Source organism: Hemitrygon akajei, chromosome 22, assembly GCF_048418815.1.
Source record: "Hemitrygon akajei chromosome 22, sHemAka1.3, whole genome shotgun sequence".
In the NCBI taxonomy this organism is placed as follows: Eukaryota; Metazoa; Chordata; class Chondrichthyes; order Myliobatiformes; family Dasyatidae; genus Hemitrygon; species Hemitrygon akajei.
In genome coordinates this window covers 46823467-46850632 of record NC_133145.1, presented here as the reverse complement: position 1 = coordinate 46850632, position 27166 = coordinate 46823467, and the positions used below count along the sequence as shown (strand labels likewise).

The window sequence follows — 27166 nt, the reverse complement described above, 5'->3', positions numbered from 1 at the left end:
CAGGATAGTGCGAGTGACTGTAATTACTTGGTTTCATATTTCCAAATTTTGTCTCTAATTTATATCATGCCGTTGTTTTGCTCAGGTGACATCAGTAATCCTCCACTAATTTAATCAAACAGCCTTGGAAAATGTGGACTACTTTCAGTCCCACCTGCAATAATTTGTGGGATCCTACTTTAGCCTCATCACCTTAGAACCCCCAGAACCCAATTGGAAGCACTAATAAGGAAAATGCCTAGAAAAACGGAAGAATGATTGTGAGCTGCCTTCCTGAGCTGCTGCAGTCACTGAGATGTGGATTACAATCTGTTCAATCTCTTCAGCACCAGAAAGAGATTCATGAAGTCTCACTGGATAATGTGTTTTCAACACTCTGTAATTTTCACTAGACATCGACAAATGCTATCGAGAAAAAGAAATGGGGATTGAAATGAGGTGCCTCAGGAAGATTGCTTTAGGTTGGCTCTCAGTACCATCAGCCTGAAACATGACACTGACCAGGTTTTCATATTGTGACAAGCTGTTTCCTGAAGCATTTCAGAGTGAAAATTTCAAAATGCTACTACAAACGCAATACGTAAAACAACATCGAAGTTGCACTTGTTTCCACTGGACTTGGAGAGGGGGGGGGAGAAATAATCAGTTATGGTAAGCTGGCATACTTCCTTGCATATAGTCATTGGTAACTTAGATTTCATCAAGATTCATCTCTAAGTAAAGTTATCCTGCTTACTTCCGAGGCCCAAGAAAGGAGAAAAAATAGCAAGCAACTTACACCAGGGCTTTGATCACGATTCCAAAAAGTTAAATGAGTCCAGTTGACATCGAGGATCAAATTTGTCATGTGCTCTCCCAATCCAGTAATGTGCCTTGTAGCAAGAGACGTAGAAATCTGCAGAAACTGGTCAGCATAAAATAATGGAGCCACTGTGGTGTTCAAGCTAAGTAAACAAAACAAAAACAAAAACTCCTTTAGCATTACTAAACTGAGGTATTTTGTACATGACACTGGACACAACCTGAGATTTCTGTAAGATTCAATCAGGTAAAGCTACTGAGGGCATTATACTACTCCAAATACAAATTCAGTTACAATCCAGAGCAAAATATTGCAAATGCTGGAAACCTGAAATGAAAAATAAAGGATGGAAAAAAGGGCTGGAAATAAATGTCCTGTCAGGTAGCATCGAGAGAAAGTGAAAGAGTTTATATTCCTGACCAACGACTTTGAATCTGTTATAGGAAAGCAGACTGGAAAGTATTAAATAACAAAATATGTCATGTTGCAAAGCAGAAGAGCGTTAACGTGCCAAATGAAGGGACAAATGCTGCGCCATTACCTTACAACAGACATATTTTATTATTTAATTCCTCCTCATTTTCTTTCCTACAATTCAAAAAAGATAGAGGCGGGAGCAAAATAATCACTACCAACAACAGTTGTCAGAAAAAATAGGAAGTGGTTATGATCCAAAGTTGCTGAACTCAGTGTTTGTTTAGTAGCCCCACGAGCTTGTTCAAATGCTGGAAATGTTGAGCTACACATGCAAAATATCGGAGGAGCTCAGCAAGTCAGGCAGCACCTATAGAAGATAGTGAGCAGGTCTGATGAAGGGTCTTGGTCCAAGATGTTGACAGTTGATTTCCTTCCATAAATTGACTTGATGACTTCCTCCAGCATTTTGCATGTGTTGTTTACTTTGAATGCCATAAGATGCCAAATCAATAGACAAAATGCAGTTCCTCAAATTTAGACTGCACTTTATAGAAACTGTACACAAAGGCAACGATGGTAAGATTAGGAAGATAGTGGAATGGAAAAATACAGAGATGTACAGTTCAAAATTGTTGGCCACATACAGGCCTCATTACCCCAGAGAACACAGGTTCAAGTTGTGAACTTGAATAAATTTAAATTAAATAAATCTGAAATGAAGACACAAGAGAATTCTGCAGATGCTGGAAATCTAGAGTAACACACACAAAATGCTGGAGGAACACAGCATGTCAAGCAGCAACTATGGAAGTGAATAAACAGCTGACGTTTCAGGCCGAGGCCCTTCTTCAAGACTAGAAAGGAAGGGGAAGATGCCAGAATAAAAAGGTGGGAGGGGAGGGGAAGGAGGGTTAGCTAGAAGGTGACAGGTGAAGCCAGGTGGATGGAAAAGGAAAATCTGGTATGCATAAAACTACTGGAAAAAAATCAAATTGGTTCAAATGCCTTTTTTGAAATGTAAACCCGCCATCCCTACCTCTGACCCTTAACTACCCTCCAGTGGTTCAGCAACTAAGCCTCCAGCCATTTCAACAACAGTACAAAAGCAAAACAGTAAAAGAGCAACAGAAGATGCTGATTAAGACTCTGCAGATCAAGCATCATTTCTGGAAGAAAAGCAGAACAGCCAATTATTTGAAAAAGTAACACTTTATTCCTCTCTGTACTTTTTTAAAAACCCTGTATACATATTAATTTAAGTGGGTTTCATAGATGAAGCCACCATTTAATTGTGTTTATTGCCTTGAGAAGATAGTGGTGAGCCATCTTCCTGAACTGCTGCAGTCCTTGATCTGAGGCTATACCTACAATGTGGTTAGGGAGAGAGTGTCATCAATTTGACCCAGCAACAGTGAAGGAACAGAGTCAGGAGTTGGTGAGTTGGTGAGTTGCTGCAATATATCCTGCAGATGGTACAAACTGTTGCCGCTGCGCATAGGTGGTGAAGTTAGTGAATCGTTGTGGATGGGGTGTCTACCAAGTGGTTTGCTATGCTCTGCTTGTTGTCAAGCTTCTTGAGTGCTGGTGGACCTCCTGATCTCCATCTATGTTGCATTTCTTTTGATGATGTTACTTATCATCCCAATGTTTCTGATTCATTCTCATTTACACGTAACGCAGGACTCCTCTCCGTTGTGGTTGGTAGGACCTATGACCAAGGATACTTCTTCCCACATTTCTCCTCTAATCCTTTGCTTTCCCTTCCAAAACCACAAAAGAATCTCCTTATCCTCAATTTTTAGCCAAGTAATTTCTCCAATCAAATGATCATTTGTCATTGCAGATACTACCATCTCATTTTCCCAGCCTCGGCCTCCTACATCGACCTAATGAAATTCGATGGAACTGCCAGGAATGGCACCTTGTCTTTTGATTAGGCACTCCACTATGTTCCAAATATAACAACAATTTCAGGTCACAATCACTTTCCAATTCCTTCATAAGGCAGTTGTTGGTAATGTGGAGTTTCACATCTTTAAACTTCCCTTTTGCTCCTTCAGGCTCCGTTGCCATCCCTTTTAACTTGCACAGTCACCCTACATCATTCAGTATATCTAATCTTCCGCTCTAAAGCCAGCCACCTTTTTTCACTTTTCTTTCTATCACCAGTTTCTCTGGCTCTCAATTTGTTTGAAACTAATCAGATCTCAATCTTTTTTGCACATTTTATGAAAAATTACTAACCTGAAACTCCACTTCTCTTTCTAATTTATGAATACCTATGTTCTTACACAGTGCTATATACTACCAGATTGAGCTACAGGCATTGGGGGCAGTTAAGAATACCCAAGAGTTAAAGGCTAAATATACTTACAGCACAAGCCCATTTGATTTTCTCTGGATAATGATGCCAAAAGGTGCGGATGAAAATGTTACATTGTAGAGCTGTGTTGAAGCTTTTTCAGTTACTTTTGGGACATTAAAAGGAACCTCGTATCGTTTGTGCATTGGATCCTTAAGCTGAAAGACAGAAACAAGATCTCACTTACTGCCCATTACGCCTGCTGGCATTTAGGGCAGCAATGAAAGTCCTCCATCTCTGTCCTTGGCCATCTTCTCTACAGTGCCCCAGGTATGGTTCAGGGTTCTCATTTCTGCTTCATACCGTCACACGCAGATGTAGAACTCTTCATTGCTGTTTCTGTAACAGTTTTGTTTGACCAGTCAGGGTTGTTAGCCCTGAGCTGAACCCTTGAACCTGGAGGACTGGTGAACCACTCTTAGTCTGGCCTCTACTGAAACAAGATCTACTTAAGAGATAAACTGTAGCTTCCACATGTACCTTCAATCAGTAAAGCTTAGTGTGTTCATTTGCCGTGAATAATACAAAGTAATTAGTTCATTAATGTACCAACAGATTAGACTTGTTTAATGCTTAGTAACAGAACACTACATAATTCAATCAATTTAGCAAAAAATATATAAATTTTGTTGTTAATGACAGTAATTAATTCAGCAGCAAGGAGGGGGAAAATTACTTTTGAGAGTCCCAAGACCACATTTTTAAATGGATGTGCTCTTTGGGAATACACTTCACTTTTAAAAAAAAACAAGACATATCTCACAGATGAATTGAAAAGCAATTATACAAACCACACAGAAGAACTGGGTGGAGTTCTCTCAAAGTTTTGAATTAAAACAACAGACCTCTGTTCTCAGAATTATTGAAATGTATAACACAGAAATGGGCCTGTTTTGGCCAATCTTGTCCATGCCAATGGTAATGCCCATCTTTTTGACTAACCTTGCCCTAGCCAATAATAATGCCTAACTGCACTAACCCTTTTTGCCCTCATGAAGCCCACATCCTTCAATGCCTTTCCTATCAAAGTACCTGTTCAAATGCCTTTTAAATGCCTCTGGTCACTTGTTGCAGATATTCACTGTCCCGTGTGAGCCACTCACCTCACTGATCGCCTTTAGATTCTTCCCATTTCATCTGAAAACTAAACCCTCTTATTTACACTCCTGGGAAAACTTTCAAGACTTCTGGGAAAATGATTCAGACTATTTATCCTATCAACAGCATCTTGTCAGATCATCGTTTGTTTTTTTTTTCTATAAAAGAAAAACTGTTGAAGGAGGAAAAATCCATTTTTTTTAAAAAAAAGTCTTTACATACCTGTAACACACACAAAATGCTGGTGGAACACAGCAGGCCAGGCAGCATCTATAGGGAGAAGCGCTGTTGACGTTTTGGGCCGAGGCGTCGACAGTGCTTCTCCCTATAGATGCTGCCTGGCCTGCTGTGTTCCACCAGCATTTTGTGTGTGTTGTTTGAATTTCCAGCAAATGCAGATTTCCTCGTGTTTACTCTTTACATACCTGTAATCTTTTTGTCCGAATATTGTTAAAAATGAATCTGAAATTAGCTAAGTTATCTCACTCTGTAAATCAAAGGAATGCTTGTTTATTCAATTGATTTAAATATAAATCATACTAAAATAATTCATAGACACAATCATTCAAAATTGTATACCAATACAAAAAAGTAATAACAAAAAGATGAATTATAAAGATAGTGTTAATTAATGAGACATATTGAGGAAATATCAAACAGTGATGTTTAGGTAGATCAAAATTTAACTCATTCCAAGCAAACCAACAAAAATGTCCTCTTAAATCAAATAAAATAATACACATGTAAATAGTCAGTCTTTGAATAAGAAAATAAATTTAAAAAAGACATAATGATCAAATAATTTTTTTCCATGTTGTCGTTCTAAATAAAATAACTTCTTAGCTATAGATAATAAACACACACTCATTTAATAAATATTTACAAATTTAAGAAGTTTTACCTATAACATCCTAGTACTCTTATAAAGAAAGTGGTTCTTGGGTACAATAATTGTGGGGTTTTTTGGGGAGTTTTTCCATTAAGCATGACAGTGGAAAGATAAAACATTTTCTTAAGTGTTAATGAACCATCAACTTTATGTCAAGAAGAAGCAGTATAATGCAGAAGACATCTGTTAGAGGAAATTTCAGAAAATTTCTTTTAACCTTAATTTGTTTTTACTAGCTTAATCTCACAACTTGACTTTATTTGAAAATATCAACTATAACTACTTACAACACCAACTGGAAAAATATTGAGATGGATAATAGCTATATCTGTTCCATTAACATATTTGCAGCTACACACATCTTTATGGCCTCACTAAAATTAGCTTTTCTAATCAGGATTACTTACCGTGAAATGAAGTCTGCCTGCTGTCTCGTACATTACGCTCAACTGAAGTGTTGTTATGTCATTTGGGAAAAATGTCTTTTTAGTTCGGCTTAGAGTGGCTGTAAAGCCTGTCTTGGTTGGAGAAAGGCTATCCATGTTGTATGTAGGATAATTTGATGGTAAGAAACAAAGAGGTCCAGTCACATTGATATTACTAACCACTGGAATCCAACAGCAGCCACGAATCTGACATTCCTTCATGTCAATGTGATCATTAAAAGCACAGTCAAACCTTCTATTAGAATCAATATCACAATGTGAGTGACTATAATGACCCTTTCCGAATGGCAACTTGTTCAGTGCTTTAGGGGCTTCTGATCCATTCTTGTAATTTCTGAACTGCCACAGTAACTCCCATTTAATTTTGCCAACATTACTGTATCTAGAAGAGATTACAAAATCGGGAACGGAATAATTGTGGTAAATAACCACACCAACTAGAGTGATAGCAAGGAGGATAGCCCCATACTTAAGAGTAGCAATTAATGGAATTCTGGGATTAGTCATAGATCCAGGTCCGTAAGGTGCCATTCTCCAATTTCCTTAAGCCAGGACCTCTACTTTGTCCTGGAAATATGGTGGAAAGACAGTCTTGAATCTGTGATTTAGGATCTGTGCCTAAAATGATAGAAGAAACAACATTGTTTAAAACAAACAACTTGGTAGTTATAAAGCATAAGAACATTGAGCACTTTATCCTAATTTTGAGATGCTTGCTAAAGTATCTGTTAATGATGTGTTGCTTCACATTGTTAATTTTTGTGCAATTCATCCAAGAAGTACTCAAAGTCAGAATCAAACTGACAGATGATTTTTAGAGAAACCACAATAAATAGAATCTTAAATGAAATTCTAGTCATTATTTGGTAACTCTTGGTTCAACACAACTATTACTTTTAATGGAAATAGTTCTAATTATTTGATATAACTAGTAGGAGAAAATCTGCAGAGGACGGAAATCTGAGCCACACACACAAAATGCTGATGGAACTAGAATATTTTAATACCTGCATAAACATCATGGTTAATCAAGAAATCTATTACAATCAGACTCAAATAATTAAATTTGATTTAATTTTCTTTAGATTTACAGAGCCCTCGACGTATTTCATTGTCCTATTCACACTAGAGACAGCTAGAAGTAAAACTTGTTTCAGGAAACTAAACACAGAAATAGTGCAATTAAATTATTATTAAACTAGTTTGAGAATGGCATGATTTTGACCCAGCAATGAAATAAGCAAGAAAAAAAAATTCACTGAAAAACACCAAGTGGAATACCAATTACATAAAGAAAGCAGATAGTACATGTGCATAGTTTACAAGAAAACTATTTTTTGCTGTAACTCACCCTGATATTTCACCCCTGGACTGGTGTTTCAAGCTGCTCAACTTCTGTAGGCAATAGTTAAACTGCCTCAAATAAGTTAAGATATTCTAACTTCAGCATTTTTGCCTAATTTGCATCCTTATCACCGAAAACTCTTGAGCAATAACAATTTATTTTCAGTCAGATGTTTCAGGAAAATCATTTAAATCAAAGGAGGCTGCCAAGAGAGACAGAGTAAAGCAAAGTTCAAGATAGTTCGCAAAAAAAGTTAGTGTTACCTGCAGATGACCTATCAAATGATTACAAAAGCTGCTATATAACAAGGGTCATGGAGGGTAGGTTTTTCTAATTACTCAGTTATCAGACTGAGCTATCATTATAGAAGAAATCTAAGATCACATGAGCTCACATGACTTACTTTCATCCTTGCTACCTTGCCTTTCTCACTTGTCTTCATAAATCTTTTCAGAAATCTAGACTAACAAAAGACCAACGTAAGCAGAAACTTTATAATTATTTTTTAAAATCAAAAATCATCTGTATCTATATGTTTTGGATCAATTGGGGCAGCACTTATAGCTGTCAAGAAACTCTAAACATAAAAATCTAGGCCAGTGCAGTGGCAGCTCTTCACAGCAAACTATTTTACCATCATTATGTCTTGTATTAAGTGCGGTATAAAGTCAGTTATAGTCAGTGTCATACAGTACAGAAACAGGCACTTCAAGACCACAAAATCAATACTGACATTTTTGCCCACTCACACTAACCCCATTCACTTCTTAAATACAGCAATTATATCCAATTTCCTCCACTGACAGCACAATCTAGTTACCAAGCACTCACTGTAAAAACTTGCTCCTTATATCCCCTTTAAGTATCTTTCCTCTCATCTTAAACCAATGCCCTCTTCTGCTTGTTACCCCTACCACAGGAAAAAGATTTTGACTACCTTCTCCACTTATCCACCACTACTTTATCATTTCCTGTCAGTCACCTTGTGTACAGACACTCCTGCGCCTAGCGTCACTCTATGAACATAAAATCAATGTATGTACATCAACTATCCTATGTATTTATATTTGCTGTGTTTTTAGTGTATCTTATTGTGTTTTTTTTTGCTGCATCAGATCCAGAGAAATAATTATTTCATTCTTCTTTACACTTTAAATGACTTTAAACGATCTCAAATCTTAGAAGGCTAAGTAAGCACATGGATGAGCAAAGAGGAACATAATCTCAAACATTTCTAAATGACTAAAATATACAAAAAGAAAATGATTTAGCTCATGTTAATTGAGGGTGTCTAACAGGTTGGGGCAAGAGAAATTTAATTGGGAAAAAGAAAATGGAAGAGAAATTAAACAAATATTTTGCATGTGTGTCTGCATGGACATCACAGAAGAACTTCTGAAGACAATGGTGAGCAATTGGTCTAACTTGAAAGAAGAGTTCAAAGCAACTCAAATGAGCATCTTTAGATTAATTCTCCCAGACTAGATGATCACAAATATAACCCACCATTTAAGATAGAAGAGAAATGGAGACCAGTAACCCAACATCAGTAGCAGGAAAGTACTGGAACTTATTATTAAGGAAGTGGGAATAAGCCAGAGTCAACGTAAACTTATGAAAACACAAATTATGTTTAACAAATCTGTTTTGGGGCATGTAACCAGCAGAATAAATGAGGATGAACCCAATGAAGTGATTTACTTGGACTTTCAGAAGGTCTTTAATAGTGTCACAGAAGAAATTATTAAACAAAATTGAGTGCTTATGGATTTGGGTTTGAAACAACAGGCAAGGATAAAGGATTAGCTAATAGAGAGAAACACTGAATAGGAATAAACTGGTCATTTATAAGTTGCGAAGTTGTGATGTGTGGGGGCTGCAGTGATCAACATCACACATTAAATATCAATGATTCGGACAAGGAAATCAAAGGTAAGATATACAAGCTTGCTGATGGGTCCTACTGTGAGCAGGGTACAGAGAGGCTTCAAGGAGATATGGATACATTAAGTGAATGGACAAGGGCAATACAGAAAATTGTAAGATCATCCACTTTCGTGGAAAGAATAGACAGATAATTTTTTTTTTTTAAATGGTGCGAGACCTCCAGATCCTCATGTTAGAGTAATCCAGGTGTCCTCATACAAAATTTTTGAAATAATGCATAGAAACCAGTTATAAAAGCTAATCAAACATAATGATTACAGAATTGGTCTCCTCAACCAAGGAACAAAATACTTGTAATACAAGGAAGGCAACGAAGGTATACCAAATTGATTGCTGGTGGGATGGGGTGAAGTGCATCACTGGAAAAATGGTGATTTGTCAAACAAAGAGGGGTTAAACAGACTGGACCCGCACTTGAGTTTGGAAGTCAGCTGAATGAAATATATAAAATTCTTATGGGACTTCACAGGATAGATCCAGGCATGATCTTTGCCTGGCTGGCAGATCTTCAGACAGGAGTTGCAGTCAAAAGATAATAGCTGGTAAAGAGGTGAAAAGAAATTCCTTTACCAAGATGGAAGTGGAGGCTCATTTGTTGAAATTGACCATGACAGAAATCAATAGATTTTTAGATACCAGTGAATATCAATTTTGTCAAGCAAACTGGCACTGAGGTTTATGATCAGCCCCATCTCACTCAATGGAGAAGCTGTTATTTATATCATATTATTTAAAGTAGCAATCTAACATTTGTGTAGATGTGTTCAAAGGTAGGGAGAGCTTTACCCATGATGGACTGTGCTGTAACCACTATCTTTTGTAGGAATTTCCATTCAAGGGCATTGGTGTTTCCATACTAGGTTGTGATGGAGCTAGTCAATATATTCTCCATACACATCGATAGAAGTTTGTCAAATTTTTAGATGCCATGCTGAATATTCTCAAACTCCTAAGGAAGTAGAGGCACTGCTGTGCTTTCTTCATAATTAAAGTAACAATGCAGGTACAGCAGGCAGTGAAGAAAGCTAATGGCATGTTGGCCTTCATAACAAGGAGAGTTGAGTATAGGAGCAAAGAGGTCCTTCTGCAGTTGTACAGGGCCCTGGTGAGACCACACCTGGAGTACGGTGTTCAGTTTTGGTCTCCAAATTTGAGGAAGGACATTCTTGCTATTGAGGGAGTGCAGCATAGGTTCACAAGGTTAATTCCCGGGATGGCAGGACTATCATATGTTGAAAGATTGGAGCCACTGGGCTTGTATACACTGGAATTTAGAAGGATGAGGGGGGAATCTGATAGAAACACAAGATTATTAAGGGATTGGACACACTAGAGGCAGGAAACATGTTCCTGATGTTGGGGGAGTCCAGAACCAGAGGCCACAGTTTAAGAATAAGGGGTAGGCCATTTAGAACAGAGTTGAGGAAAAACTGTTTCACCCAGAGAGTTGTGGATCTACGGAATGCTCTGCCTCAGAAGGCACTGGAGGCCAATTCTCTGGATGTTTTCAAGAAAGAGTTTGATAGAGCTCTTAAAGATAGAGGAGTCAAGGGATATGGGGAGAAGGTGGGAACAGGGCACTGACTGTGGATGATCAGCCATGATCACATTGAATGGTGGTGCTGGTTCAAAGGGCCGAATGGCCTACTCCTGCACCTATTGTCTATTAATTGCACATGTGCTGGGCCCAGGACAGGTCCTCTGAAGTAATAACACCGAAGAATTTAAAGTTGCTGACCTTCTCCATGTCTGATCCTCCGATAAAGACTGGCTGATGGACTTCTGATTTTCTCCTCCTGAAATCAATAATCAGCTCCATGGTCTTGCTGATATCGAGCGAGAGGTTGTGGTTATGGCACCACTTAACCAGATTTTCAATCTCCCTCCTATATTCTAACCAATGGCCTCTGAAACACACTGATTAACCTACCTGCATTCATCTTATCTACATACAGGGAACCAACTGAGCTCCGTCTGCACAGATAAAAGATAGACTAGGCGGAAAATAGGTCCTGAGAACCCATGCAAATCAAATGCTAAATATCAGCTCATGAACATGGGTAGCCTACAGAAGTCACCTCAAAACACTTAAGATACACTACCAAAGCAGTAAATGTTTGTAATCCCAATGCTTGGAAACATCAGGTGGCTCACCAGATTATATCTGTAAGCATTTTCATAAAGAAATACAGATTAGAAACTGTTATTCCCTCTATTATTTCTGATGATCAAACTGGTTTTATTAAAAACCATCTTCCTTTTTTTAACATTTGGCGTTTATTTAACATTTTATATTCACCTCCAACTGGGATTCCTGAATGTGTTATTTCCCTCGATGCGGAGAAAGCATTTGATCGTATAGAGTGGAACTACCTTTTTGCAGTTTTAGAAAAATTTGACTTCGGTCAAAGTTTTATCTCTTGGATCAAATTGCTGTATTTATGTCCCACTGCCTCTGTTTTAACTAATTTTCAGAAATCCCAGTTATTTAACCTCAAACGTGGCACCCGTCAGGGATGCCCTTTAAGTCCCTTTCTCTTTGATTTGGCTATAGAACCTTTGGCGATAGCATTTCGAAATTGTCCTGAACTGACCGGGATTTGGAGAGGGGGTGTTGAGCATAAAGTTTCTCTCTATGCTGATGACTTATTACTTTTTCTTTCAAATCCATCTACATCCTTACCTCCAATGTTTTCACTTCTTGACCAGTTTAGCCAGTTCTCTGGATATAAACTTAATTTACATAAGAGCAAACTTTTCCCAATTAATAAAGAAGCACAAGAATTAACATTTGGTGATCTCCCTTTTAAAGTAGCTCACAATCAATTTACTTATCTTGGGATTACAGTCACAAGGAAGTTTAAAGATCTCTTTCGTGAAAATTTTGCCAATCTTTCATAAACTATTAAACAGAGCCTGTTACAATGGTCACCTCTATCTATGTCTTTGGTAGGTCGTATTAATGTTGTTAAAATGTATGTTCTCCCTAAACTTTTATATTTATTTCAATCAATCCCAATTTTTATTCCTAAATCTTTTTTTGATTCCTTAGACTCTTATTATTTTGTCATATCTGTGGAAGAATAAGCGCTCTAGAATTAATAAAGTTTATCTCCAAAAATCTATAAAAGAGGGTGGCATGGCTTTACCTAACTTTCGTTTATATTATTGGGCAGCCAATATACGTTGTGCTACCTTTTGGTCTTTTTTCCATGGTCAACCCGAGTGCCCTAATTGGGTGACAATGGAGTTGAGCTCCACTAAAGAATTATCTATCTCTGCACTTCTCGGCTCTGTACTCCCTAGTAGTTTGTCCAGATTAATAGTTAATCCTCTTGCTAGACACACTTTGCATATATGGGCTCAGTTTAGGAAATTTTATGGTTTCCATGGTTTTTCCTTTTCTAGCCCTCTTACATAATCACCTTTCTTTACCTACTACGTATGACTCAGCATTCCATGATTGGTATAGGAAGGGCATTAGACATTTTGAAGATCTTTTTATTGATAATCGCTTCGCTTCTTTTCAACAGCTCTCTGCTAAGTTCAATCTGCCCAATGCTCATTTTTTTAGATATCTCCAAATTGGACACTTTATTACTCCTTTAATCCCTAACTTCCCTGAAATGCCTGAGAAAAATGTTATGGACTTATTTCTTTCTATTAATCCACTAGGTAAAGGTTTAATATCATTTATTCGTGATAAATTAGCAGCCTTACGACATGCCCCTGTGGATAAAATTAAAATGGCATGGCAGCATGATTTAAATACCTCCTTATCTGATGAGACTTGGGACTCGATTCTCAAATCAGTTAATTCAACCTCTCTTTGTGCTTACCATTGCCTTTTACAGTTTAAGATTGTTCATAGAGCCCATATGTCTAAATCTAAATTATCTCGATTTTACCCTAACATCAGTCCGCTTTGTGATAAATGCAAAAAGGGCGAGGCCTCTCTCATTCATATGTACTGGTTTTGTCCTAGCTTGGAGAAATTTTCTCCTAACGTTATTGTATATTCTGAATCACCACCTAGAACCTAACCCTTTAATTGCTTTGTTCGGTTTCTGGGGTGAGACAGATTTACGTCTGAGTTCGACTAAGTGTCGAATATTATCTTTTGCCTCTCTCCTGGCTAGACGTTTAACCCTCCTTAGATGGAGAGATGTTGCCCCGCCCACACATGCTCAATGGCTTAACAATATTATGGCCTGCTTAGACCTTGAAAAGATTCATTATTCAGTTCTTAATTCGGATTTAAAGTTCCATAAGGTCTGGGGACCTTTTATTGAGTACTTTCATAACCTTCCTCTTAACTAAGGTTTTTTTTCGGTCCCTTGCTTTCAGCTCCTTTTTTTTTGGTAGTAGGCATTAATATCTTCTGTTGCTAAGTGTATTCACAGTTTTGGGGGTTTGATTGTCCTGATTTATATTCTCTATATTGTGTTGTGGTTGGTCTGGAGTTTTTTTGTTGTTGCGGGGCTTGGGGAGGATACTAATTTTACATGTCCTCAATTTGGGTGCTTTCTCAATTATCTTTCTTTGTATCATATTATTATTGTATGTTTATTTTTGCACTGTATCAATGTTCTTCATTTTGATCTGGGTTTTTTTTATCTGTAGCTATGTAGAAAATGTATAAAAAAACTAATTTAAAAAAAAGAATTACAAGTCATTAACACAGATGGCTGTGGAAGACAAACCACTGGGTATACCAAACATGGAGAGTGACAGGTTCTTGATTAGCAAGGGTGTCAAACATTACGGGGAGAAGGCAGGAAAATGAGAGTGATAATAAATCAGCCATGATGGAAAGGTGGAGCAGACTCAATGGGCCAAATGGCCTTATTCTCACCTTATGGCTCATTTGCTGATTATTTGCGGAGTTTGTCACTTCATACACCAGCCTTTTCAGAGGAAGTTACGGTAGGCACAGTCATTGCTTTTCTAAATTTGAATTTGTCAATGCCATATAAGACAAGTTCCTCTGTGCTAATGACAGGTTTTTATAGTGGTGGTAGCTCTAATGCTACAGAGTACCTTATCATCATAGAATCAAAGAGCATGGAAACAAGCCACTCCACCCAATTCATCCACACCAACCAGTTTGGCACCCATAGCTTTCTGCGCCAGTGTGACTGAAGAGCTCACTTGATATGAACAACCCATTTTCAACTACTCTGTCAAACAGAGCTCAAACTATAACCATATAACAATCACAGCACGGAAACAGGCCATTCCGGCCCTCCTAGTCCGTGCCGAACTCTTAATCTCACCGAGTCCCACCTACCCGCACTCAGCCCATAACCCTCCACTCCTTTCCTGTCCATATACCTATCCAATTTTACCTTAAATGACACAACTGAACTGGCCTCTACTACTTCTACAGGAAGCTCATTCCACACAGCTATCACTCTCTGAGTAAAGAAATACCCCCTCGTGTTTCCCTTAAACTTTTGCCCCCTAACTCTCAAATCATGTCCTCTCGTTTGAATCTCCCCTACTCTCAATGGAAACAGCCTATTCACGTCAACTCTATCTATCCCTCTCAACATTTTAAATACCTCGATCAAATCCCCCCTCAACCTTCTACGCTCCAATGAATAGAGACCTAACTTGTTCAACCTTTCTCTGTAACTTAAGTGCTGAAACCCAGGTAACATCCTAAAACTACAAGACACATTTAAGGTAATGGGGAAGAGATTCAGAAACGATATGAGGGGGACCTTTTTTCAGCCAGAGTGGCAAGTTTAAAAGTGTCTCCCTTGAAATTTCTTCTCCTTTTCCATAATGTGTTCTGCAGTTTTATGTACCAATGTGGTGAACTACATATACCTGTCTGGACACGCCCCCTGCTGACTGCTCCTGTGGCTCCTCCCACAGACCCCGGTATAAAGGCGATTGAGGTCTGAGCCCGGCCTCTCTGTCTCCAGGATGGAGTATGGTGGTCAACCACTGCTTGTTCCTTCTTCCAGTCAATAAAAGCCGATATCTCGCCTTTACGTCTCAGAGTGAGTTATTGATGGTGCATCAACCTCTGGCAGAAGAAATATTTCTAGCAGTCTACCTAAACTATACTCCTCTTAAATTTATAAACTTCAATTTCACTCTGTTTAAATCTCCTCCACTCCACGGAAAAGAGACTTCGCTTCTGTATTCTCTCCTTGTAAATGAAGTGCTCTGTCTCCAGTGCTATCACATCCTTCGTATCGCATGGTGACCAGAATTGCATGCAGTAGTCCAGCTCAGGTCTCAACAAGGTTTTAATGAAGCATAAACCTCTTACTTATGTATTTAATGCCTGACTAATGAAGACTAGTACCCCATATTCTTTCTAACCACATTTACCTACCTGTGTTGCCACCTTTAATGATATATTGACTTGTAATCCAAGGTGCCTCTGATGCTTAACATCCCCCAAGACCCAACTGTTCATGGTGACGTCCTAGCCTCATTATTTCTCCCAAACACATCATCTTGCGTTTGCCTGAACTAAATCCAATTGCCACATTTCAGCCCATTTCACCAACGCATCCAAACTACTCTGCAGCCTAAATCTAACCTCCACATTATCAACAGCTCTGGCAATCACCACTCTTGTTAGCTGGATCAAAGACATATAGGATGAAGTGTGAAAATCTGGTTGAATGGTGCCACAACCACTGCTCACTCAATGCCAGCTAAACCAATTGACTACAGGTGGAAAAGTGCTCTCAGTATTATTTATTTATTATTTTTTATTTGCGGATTGCCCTTTGCACATCAATTGGTTATCAATCTTTATGTCCAGCGGATTATCAGCACCCAATTGCCCACCATTGAGAACATCTACCATAAACGCTGCCTGGGCAGGGCGAAAAGCATTATCAAGGGTGCATCTCACCCGAACCATGGACTTTTTACTCTCCTCCCATCCGGTAGGCGCTACGGGAGCCTCCGCTCCTGCACCAGCAGGCACAGGAAGAGCTTCTTCCCTGAGGCTGTGACCCTGCTGAACCTCACATCACAGCGCTAAGCAGTATTACACCCATATTGTACTGTCTCAGTACTTTTATATTTGTGTGCTGTAGCACTTACTTTTTATTCGCAGTTATTTTGTAAATAATACTATAGTTTTGCATTACTGGTTAGATGCTAATTGCATTTTAATGGCTTTATATCTGTACTCAGCATAATAATATAGTTGAATCTAATCTAAATTTCCATTGAATCTATTGTTTTTATTTGTTTTACTGTGAATGCCTGCAAGAAAATTAATCTCAAGGTAATATATGCTGATATATACATACTTTGATAATATAGTCACCTTGAACTTTGAATCTTTGTGTTGTGCATAATCTATTCATGCCACCTACATCCAGGGCAGAAGCAATCTGTCTCCTATTGCCAAGCCAATATTGAATCCTGGTCCCCACCGTGGCCTGGATATACTTTGAAAAATTCCCAAAGCCTTACTTAAGTCCATGTAAATCACATCTACTTCCCTGCTTTTACGGATATATTCTGTTACATTCAAGAATCTACCTCGGACAAGCTCATGTTGGCTGTACCTTCTAGTAAGGAAGTACCTTCAAGGAACGCGAAACCCCTTAAAAAAAAAACAAATTGCAACCAAACATTGGAAATAAAAACGCTTACCTTTTCATAATTGAAGAGAGAGAATAATTAATTACAGGTCAAAGGCCGAGAAACAGAAGTTGTGGCGATGGTTTGCAGAACCGAATTGAGGGGCTGAATGGCCTCCTTCTGCCCCCATGAGAGGCCCTCGTGTTTGGAGCTCAGCGGGACAGAGTGCTGGAGGCACCCGGCCGAGCAGGTGCTGACCTGGGAGTAGTGAAACTGGGAAGTACTTTGGCAGAGGCAAACAGGCCTACTCGAGTGACAAGGCGCCGGAGGCCACTCCCTCATCAGGAGGCAGCCAACACTCCGCCTGTCCAGGCGCCGGATCCTGGAGCGCCTCCGAACACGCCAAGGAAATTACCCCCCTCCTTTTCCTCGAAACGTGGTACAATCCCCCACGTGATCCCCGAAGCGGCCCCGGGTTGTTGTCTGTGTCTCTTAGCAACGGAGAACATGGCGGGGGAGGAGAGGTACTGGCGTTCGGGACCGGCTGGTGTCAGAATTTCTTACTTCAGATGAGAAATGTCGACCAATAGATGGCTTTTATTATTTCTTTAGAGTGCATGTGTGATTATTTAGTTCATTAATTGCCGACGACGTCCCTTGTATTTGGGTTTGCTTTGAATTAGTCAATATGAGTATAACTTTTGAAGTTCTCTGGGTATTCAGAATTCTTAAAAGTTTCGTTTATGTCAACGTTTAATTATGAAAAATAACAAATTTTCTGTTAATCTTTGGTTTGGTAATGAAACTGTACCTCCCAACTAGTTTTAGAAATATTATCGTAGATAGATATTTAGTGATGGGCTGAAGAGTTATATGACTTCATTAAAACAAAAGCAAAATTTTGTAGGTGGAGCAACTCTTTTCCATACTCATGAGAAAGAGACCATTCATCCCTTCGGATTTGTACGAGCTCATAGAGCAAACCCATTTCCACAGCAATTATCCCACTGATCTATTATATACATAATCCACTCCACTTGAATCCACCTATGATAGCAGCCAAATAGCCTATCATCCTGCACGGCATTTGGGATGTAATTGGAAACCTGAACAATCAGAAGAATCCCATGCAGTTACAGAGAGAACATGCAAATATTATACCGCCCTGGAAGTCAGGATAGAATCTCATGAAGCTGTCAAGCCACACCTTGTTTTATTTTAAAGCAAATATTTTACTGCCTTTAATTGAAGTAAATGGAGGAAATAGATATTGTGATTCACTCCCTGGTGTAGTTATTGATCAAATGACAATCGTATGGATACAGACTGGAAGGAGCCATCAACGAATGAGTAGAAAGGGATAGAATGATAATTGGAGAAGGTGATTAATATGTAAATAAGTATTGCAATTTGCAAGATACTATGATAGTCCTTAACATGAAATTATGCTATACAAATTCATCAACTAATTCTTTCGGACTACCCCAAGGCAAGCAATTTTTAAAGGGTCCCAAGGCAGGGCAAAGTTAAGGTTTAGAAGAGAAGGTGGCATAATAAAATATATGACTAAAAAGAACTGTTTTGTGATATAACTATTTTTCTTCAAGCAGCTCCAAATAGTAGTCATCTTAACATCTCAATCTATACAGAATTACTTTCTGCCTTTTGATCAGTTGATGCTAGGTGTTTTATACTATTTTGATACTGTGGTTATCCTTGACATTAGTTTTAAAGAATCTCAAAACAGGTATTGAAATTGGAATTTAAGTACACTAATAAATGCATGCAATTATTACATTTCTATTTCTATTTATTTTTATTTAAATAGGCCCTTTACGGCCCAAAAAGCATGTACTGCCTAATTACATTCATGTAACCAATTATCCCTAAACACCTGTACATCTTTTGAATTTGGGAGGAAACTGGAGCACCCAGAGGAAGCCCATCTAGTCACGGGCAATGCACATACTCCTTATGTGCGAGAATTGAACCGAGTTAGGCTAACTGCTATGTTTCTAACATTATAACTAATGCAATAGAATTATAATATTTTGAAATTGGTTTTACTATCTAGGATTGGTTTTAATTGTTCTTACATAGACATTATGTAGATGTAGAATCTAGCCTTTCTTTTTCCAGAAATTTACTTTTAAAATATTAGTTTTAGCAGTGGTTGCTGTTATCACTTCCATTTCTCAGAATTTATCATTTATTTTCTGTTTAACTGGTGTTTCTCTCTTACTATAGTCTCACTTCTGAGATCACTGAAAGCTTGAAGCAAGATCAAGATGTATCAGAGAAGGTAAATGCATATTTAGCAATTTTGTTTTTATTGTACCATTTAGTTCACCAATTTGTAGATCTTCGGGCACGTAGCGTAGTGGTTCATACAGCAGTATTACAACTTGGGATGTTCTGGAGTTCGGAGTTCAATTCCAAGACTTTTCTGTAAGGAGTTTGTATGGTCTCCTTGCGAGTGCATGCATTTCCTCCGGGTCCTCCAGTTTCCTCCCAAGTACAAAGACGTTCTGGTTAGTAGGTTAATTGGTCATTGTAAATTGTCCTGTGGTTAGGCTAGTGTTACATAGGTAGTTTTCTGGATGCTATGGCTCATTCGGCTGGAAGGGCCTGTTCCATGCTGTATCTCTAAATAAATATAGAGACTTGTCAGAATCTGTGTGCCAGCTGAGATTGGGATTCCGGCATGGTATTATAACAACTGGGTATGGCTCTGTGTTTAAAATGATTACATTTCATGTTTCTGCAGTACCATACTGAAGGATCTGAGTGAGTTGAAGGTGCAAATAGTGGAAGTGCCATTCATTGTTTCTTACTTCCTTCTACTGGTAGTTACATTTACCATTTGCTTATTCCTCCATTTCACTTAATCATCATATGACAAAAGATGGAGGTTTTTTTAAAAAAGGGAATAATGAAACAGCAGTCAGTTTTCCAAACATGAAAGACAGAATCGCAATGTGGGTGTGCTATTTCCTTTAATTCCTCTACCATTATATGAAGCATCAAATACTGTTGGTCAAAGCCATATTAGATTAATTATTAGCAAGACTAAAGCTGAATTAAATTGCTCAAAACCCTGTCATAAAAAAACAAAATATGTTGAAAACACTTAGCAGTCAGGCATCATCTGTGGAAAGAAACAGTTGACATTTCTTTGTCAGAAACAGGGAAGAGAGAAAACAAGTAAACTTGAAGCTGCAGGAAGGGTGGAGAAGGGATTGATAGGACACAAGGTGAGGCCAGGATTGCCATAAATATAGTCTGTTGATAAAATCATCTGGTTGACAAATTAACAAGCACAGATCAGAAAAAAAAAGATTGAAGGAGCAAGTAACAGCTGCAAAATATGAATCAGAATGGCAGGAAATGCCCAGAAGATTAGGAACTGTCAATGGAGACGAAAAAAAACTGAGTTCATGTTACAGATGATAACTTGGACCATAAAAGGCATAGGAGCAGAATTAGGTCATTTGGCCCATTGAGTCTGTTCCGCCATTCTCCCCTCCTCAGCCCCACACCCCGGCCTTCTCCCCATAACCTTTGATGCCATGTCCAATCAAGAAACTATTAAGCTCTGCCTTTAGTACACGCAACGACCTGGCCTCCACAGTTTACTGCAGTAACAAATTCTAAAAAATTCAACACCCTCAGGGTAAAGAAATTTATCCGCATTTCTGTTTTAAATGGATGCCCCTCTATCCTGAGGTTGTGCCTATTCTCCAAGACCCCCCCACCATGGGAAACATTCTTTCCACATCTACTCTGTCTAGGCCTTTCAACATTAGAATGGTTTCAATGAAATCCCCCTTCATCCTTCTGAATTCCAGTGAGTACAGACACAGAACTATCAAATGTTCCTCGTATGATAACCCTTTCATTCTCTTAATCATCCTTGTGAACCTCCTCTGAATCCTCTCCAATCCCAGCACGTTTTCTTACATGAGGAGACAAAAAACTGTTCACAGTACTCAAGGTGAGACTTCACCAGTGCTTTATAATGCCTCAGCATCACATCCCTGCTCTTGTATTCTAGACCTCTTGAAATAAAAGCTAGAATTGCATTTGCGTTCCTCACCACTGACTCTTTTTCCAAGTTAACCTTTAGGGTGTTCTGTACAAGGACTCTCAAGTTCCTTTGCATCTCAGATTTTTGGATTTTCTCCCCATTTAGAAAATAGTCTGCACTTTTATTTCTATTACTAAAGTGCATGGCCATGTATTTTCCAACATTGTATTTCATTTGTCGCCCATTCTCCTAATCTGTGTAAGTCCTTCTACAGCCTACCTGTTTCCTCAACACCACCTGTCCTTCCATCAATCTTTGTATCATCTACAAACTTAACATCATCATCTAGATCATTGTTATACAGCATAAAAAGAAGTGAGCCAACACTGACCCCTGCAGAACACCACTAGTCACTGGCAGCCAACCAGAAAAGGATCCTTTTATTCCCACTCACTGCCTCCTCCCTATCAGCCAATGCTCTAACCATACCAGTAACTTTCTTGTAATACCATGGGCTCCTAACTTGGTAAGCAGCCTCGTGTCAAAGGCCTTCTGAAAGTCCAAATATACAACATCCACTGCATCCCCCTTATCTATCCTACCTGTAATCTCCTCAAAGAATTCCAGTAGGTTTGTCAGGCAAGGTTTTCAGTTAAAGAAACCATGCTGACTTTGTCCTACCTTGTCCTGTGTCATCAAGTACTCCATAACCTCATCCTTAACAATTAACTCCAACATCTTCCCAGCCACTGAGGTCAGGCTAACTGGTCTATCATTTCCTTTCTGCTGCCTTCCACCTTTCTTAAAGAGTGGAGTGACATTTACAATTTTCCAGTCCTCTGGCACCATGCCAGAGTCCAATGATTTTTGAAAGGTCATTACTAGTGCCTCCACAATCTCTACTGCTACCTCTTTCAGAACCCTAGGGTGCAGTTCATGTGGACTGGGTGATATATATACTCTTAGGTCTTTCAGCTTTTTGAGCACCCGCTCCTTTGTAATGGTAACTGCACCCACTTCTCATCCCTCACACCATTCAACATCTGGCGCACTGTGAGCATCTTCCACAGTGAAGACTGATGCAAATTACTCACTTAGTTCATCTGCCATCTCCTTGTCTCCCCTTATTATTTCTCTGGTCTCATTTTCTAATGTTCCTACATCTACTCTCATTTTTTTTTTAACATACTTGAAAAAGCTTTTACTATCCACTTTGACATTGTTTGCTAGCTTGCTTTCACATTTCATCTTTTTCCTCCTTATGATTCTTTTGGTTGCTGTCTATAGGTTTTGAAAATCTTCCCAATCCTATGTCTTCCTGCTAAATTTTGCTTTGTTGTATGCCCTCTCTCTTGCTTTTACATTAACTTGTTAGCCCCTTGTTCCCTTGTTAGCCACAGTTGTGTTATTTTGCCATTTGCGTATTTCTTTGTTTTTGGAATACATCTATCCTGCAATTTCCTGATTTTTTTCCTCCAGAAACTCATGCCATTACTGCTCTGCTATCATCCCTGCCAGCATCTCCTTCCAATTTACTTTGGCCAACTCGTCAATCATACCACTGTGATTTCCCTGAAATGCTGCTACGTCAGGCGTTACTTTCTCTCTATCAAATTTCAAGTTGAACTCAATCATATTGTGATCATTGTCTCCAAAGGGTTATTTTTCCCTAATCACCTCCAGTTCATTACATAACACCCAATCCAGTACAGCTGATCCCCTAGTAGGATCAATGACAAACTGCTCCAAAAAGCCATCTCGTAGGCATTCAACAAACTCATTCTCTTGAGATCCATTGCCAACCTGATTTTCCCAATTGACCTGCATGTTGAAATCTCCTATGACTATCATAACTTTGCCCCTTTGACATGCCTTTACTATTCCTCATTGTAATCTGTGGTCCGCATCCCAGCTATTGTTGGGAGGCCTGAATATAACTGCCACCAGGGTCCTTTTACCCTTGCAGTTTCTTAACTCACTCCGCAAGGCTTCGACATCTTCTGATCCTATGTCACATCTTTCTACTGATTTGTTGTCATTCTTTACCAGCAGAGCCACACCAACCCCTCTGCCTACCTTCTTACCCCTCCAATACAATGTATATGCTTGGACATTCTGCTCCCAACTACAACCATCCTTCAACCATGATTCAGTGATGGCTGCAATATCTTACCTGACAATCTGTAATAGTGCAACAAGATAATCTATCTTATTGATCTCATTGAAACCTACCAAATGTTGAAAGGGCCAAATAAGGTGGATGTGGAGAAGATGTTTCCTATGGTGGGGGTATCAGGAACTAGAGGGCACAGCCTCAAAATTGAGGGGTGACCTTTTAGAACGGAGGTTAAGGAGGACTTTTTTTTTAGCCAGAGAGTGGTGAATCTCTGGATTGCTCTGCCACAGACTGTGGTGGAAGCCAAGTCCATGGGTATATTTAAGGCAGAAGCTGATCATTTTCTGATTGGTCAGGGCATGAAAGGATATGGCGAGAAGGCAGGTGTATGGGGTTGAGTGGGTTCCAGGATCAGCCATGATGGAATGGTGGAGCAGACTCGATGGGCTGAATGGCCTTATTCTGCTCCTACATCTAATGATCTTATGGTCTTATTTCTTATGCTCCATGCATTGAGATATAACACTTTGCATTGAGGCTCACCCTACTGGCTGCAATTTTGTCTTATCATCTGCCTGTTTTTCCTGACAGTCTGATTGCATGCTATCTTTGTTTTTTTTACTATCCGTCCTATCCTGAGTCCCTTCACTCCGGTTCTCTTCCCCCCCCATCCCGCCCACCAAATTAGTTTAAACCCTCCCTAACAGTTCTAACAAACCTGCCCACGAGAATATTGATCCCCCCTTGGATTCAGGTGCAACCCGTCACTTTTGGACAGGTCATACCTCGTCCAGAAGAGATCCCAATAATCCAAGAAACTGAAGCTCTGCCCCCTACATCAGCTCCTCAGCCACCCATTAATCTGCTAAATCAGCCTGTCTCCACCCTCATTGGTGCATGGCACGGGTAGCAATCCAGAAATTACTGCCGTGGAGGTCCTGCTTCTCAGCTTTCAGCCTAGCTCTCTACAACAGAACTTACAGCAGAACTGGCCAGATCGGATACAGAGAAAGTGAGTTTTCCAAAGTGATGAATTCAGTATTGTTCTCAGATGGAAGATTAAGCTTACCGGGTTGGAATAGTGTGAGGAGGCCACAGCTGGTAAGTCAGAGTGAGAGTGGCATGAAGAATTACAGTGATGGACAAATAGTTGCTCAGGATCATTCTTGTACACTGAATAAAGGTGATTTTCAAAATGGTCACCTTATCCATGTTGTTTTAATTCAAGAGAAGCGCCACAATGACTATTGAGTACCATTCACTTGATACAAAGAAGGAAGTCACTAAAAGGATTGTTTGAATCCCTGGATAGTGGGTAGAGATGATGTAAAAGACATTGTATCGCCTGCAATTGTATAGGAAAATGCTCTAAGATGGGGATTCATTGGTCAAAATGCAAGAACGGTTTAAAAGAGTTCCACAAGGAACAATCACTTCAGAATGATGGGTGTGGACCATGTGACTGCTGATGAAATCTCACTGAAGTAGTGAAAATTGCAGGGGAACATCCATTAAATGTGGAGGCTGGTTAGGTGAGCACAAGTGGATCATTATCGTTTATCTGAGCAAGAAAAGAAGGGTGAAGGCAGAGTGACTCAAAATAGATGAGATATTGTAAAGGTCAAAGGATGTGGCAACAGGCTAAAAATAAAGGAAGACACCTCAGGCACACGTGTGGTAAGTATCTTTATTTGAGCAGATGCACCCTGTTATTGATGCCAATTCACCTTCCCATTCCCATCTTTCTTAAAGAATGCCAGTGATCATTAATGGAGAATGTGTGGAGCAGGTTAAGACCTACAAGTATCTGGGAGTACAGTTAGACGAGAAGCTAGACTGGACTGCCAACACAGATGCCTTGTGCAGGAAGGCACAGAGTCGACTGTACTTCCTAAGAAGGTTGGCGTCATTCAATGTCTGTAGTGAGATGCTGAAGATGTTCTATAGGTCAGTTGTGGAGAGCGCCCTCTTCTTTGTGGTGGCGTGTTGGGGAGGAAGCATTAAGAAGAGGGACGCCTCACGTCTTAATAAGCTGGTAAGGAAGGCGGGCTCTGTCGTGGGCAAAGTACTGGAGAGTTTAACATCGGTAGCTGAGCGAAGGGCGCTGAGTAGGCTACGGTCAATTATGGATAACTCTGAACATCCTCTACATAGCACCATCCAGAGACAGAGAAGCAGTTTCAGCGACAGGTTACTATCGATGCAATGCTCCTCAGACAGGATGAAGAGGTCAATACTCCCCAATGCCATTAGGCTTTACAATTCTACCGCCAGGACTTAAGAACTTTTTAAAAGCTATTATTAATGCTTTTTGAGATAGTGATTTAGATGCATATCATATTTTTTTACTGAGTTAAGTATTGTATGTAATTAGTTTTGCTACAACAAGTGTATGGGACATTGGAAAAAAAGTTGAATTTCCCCATGGGGATGAATAAAGTATCTATCTATCTATCTATCATAAAATCCCAGAGCTAGTAAAAAGAGTTGCCACCTGATTTTTCACCTATGGCACACCAAAGTTATTGAAAATATTTGCAGGGAGACACTTTGCCACTCAATACCTTTAGAAACTCCTTGCAGTTTGCGCTTCTTTCATCACTTTTTAAAAAGTGTACCTTTTGGATGTTTCCTTCAGTTTTGATACCAATTTCACCAACATCAGTATTTTTCATTCTTGTGACATCCAGTGCACATGAGGATGCTAAAGAAGGCTCTTATGCCCATGGTATTATATGAAATATACTAGCATGGATAGAAGGCAAAGAGGGGAATAAAGGGGGCCTTTTCTGATTGGCTGCCATTGTCTAGTGATGTTCTGCAGGGGCCAGTGTTGGGATAGTTTCCTGGATGGTGAAATTGATGGCTTTGTGGCCAAGTTTGTGGGCATTACAAAGATAGGTGGAGAGGAAGGTAGTGTTGAGAAAGCAGGGAGTCTGCAGAAGCATTTAAACACAGATTAAGAGAATGGGCAAAGAAGTGGCAGATGGTCATGTACTTTGGTAGAAGGAATAAAGGCATTAACTTGGGAGTCCTCATGCAGGATTCCCTGAAGTTTAACTTACAGGTTGAGTCGGTGATAAGGAAGGTAATGCCAGCAAATACAATGTTAGCATACATTTTGAGAGGACCAGAATATAAAAGCAAGGCTATTATGCCGAGGCTTTTTAAAACATTTGTCAAACCACATGGAGTATTGTGAACAATTTTGGACTTCTTATCTAAGAAAAGGTGTGCTGGCATTGGAGGGGTCCAGAGGAAGTTCATGAGAATAATCCTGAGAGTGAAAGGGTTAAAGTATGAGGAGTGTTTGATGGCTCTGGCCCTGAACTCGCTGGAGTTTAGAAAATTGGGGGTGGTGGGGGGGATCTCATTGAAACCTATTAAATAATGAAAGACCTAGATTGGATATGGAGAGTGGGGAGTCTAGGACCAGAGGGCACAGCCTCAGAATAGAAGGATGTTCCTTTAGAACAGATAAAAATGAATTTCTTTAGCCAGAGTGTGGTGAATCTGTGGAATTTGTTGCCACAGACAGCTATTGAGGCCAAGACATTGTGTATATATTAAGCAAAGATTGAATGGTTTTTGATTAGTAGGGATGTCAATGGTTATGGGGAGAAGGCAGGAGAATGGGATTGAGATATCTAATAAATCAGACGTGATGTTATGACGGAGCAGACTTGATGGGTCAAATGGCCAAATTCTGCTCCTATGTCTTATGTAATATTTATGTAACAGCAAAGTTTTGTTGGAAAAGTTCCTGTCCTGTTTTAAAAAAAAAGAGATCTAATAGTATGCAGTCTGGGAATGTCTGCACTATAAATGACATGAAATTGTATAATTTCTGGTCACCCTGCAATGAGCTGAAGGGGAAATAGGGGAAGGATGGTGAAAATGGTGGTGGATGAAGTGGAGGTGCCTGTAAAGAAAGCATTAGAGTAGGAGAAAGGAACAGTGTGTATCTATGTTCATAAACAGGTGCTAAGTGTTGTCTGATTTCAGAGCCTAATCTAAAATTGTCCATGCCAAATCTTTGCCATTAAATTAATTCCTCACTCTGAGGTAACTGATGTGTAAAAAATTGCCATCGCATGGCAGAAGAAATCACACCCAGTGCATAGGCATTTTCCACTCCTCAGAACTGGAAT

General features: G+C 39.3%; 2 protein-coding genes across 5 annotated transcripts in view; one reads left to right on the top strand and one right to left on the bottom strand.

The window, feature by feature from the left end:
* Positions 1-17239, bottom strand: part of LOC140714697 (lysosomal alpha-glucosidase-like) — a 45715-nt gene extending 28476 nt beyond the window's left edge. Inside the window, exons 1-5 of one of the 2 annotated variants that reach the window (XM_073026166.1) lie at positions 16945-17239; positions 7763-7822; positions 5976-6632; positions 3594-3739; positions 779-944 (exon numbers count right to left, since the gene is read on the bottom strand). In XM_073026166.1, coding sequence (XP_072882267.1) covers positions 779-944; positions 3594-3739; positions 5976-6545 — 882 coding nt within the window. In that variant the 5' untranslated portion in view covers positions 6546-6632; positions 7763-7822; positions 16945-17239. The remainder of the gene's footprint in view (positions 1-778; positions 945-3593; positions 3740-5975; positions 6633-7762; positions 7823-16944) is intronic. The other variant, XM_073026165.1, reaches the window with a different exon arrangement.
* Positions 17240-17377: 138 nt separating this feature from the next.
* The window catches only part of ccdc40 (coiled-coil domain 40 molecular ruler complex subunit), a 78066-nt gene continuing 68277 nt past the window's right edge, over positions 17378-27166 (top strand). For 2 of the 3 annotated variants that reach the window (XM_073026159.1, XM_073026157.1), the window contains exons 1-2: positions 17378-17396; positions 19120-19174. In XM_073026159.1, coding sequence (XP_072882260.1) covers positions 17380-17396; positions 19120-19174 — 72 coding nt within the window. In that variant the 5' untranslated portion in view covers positions 17378-17379. The remainder of the gene's footprint in view (positions 17397-19119; positions 19175-27166) is intronic. The other variant, XM_073026158.1, reaches the window with a different exon arrangement.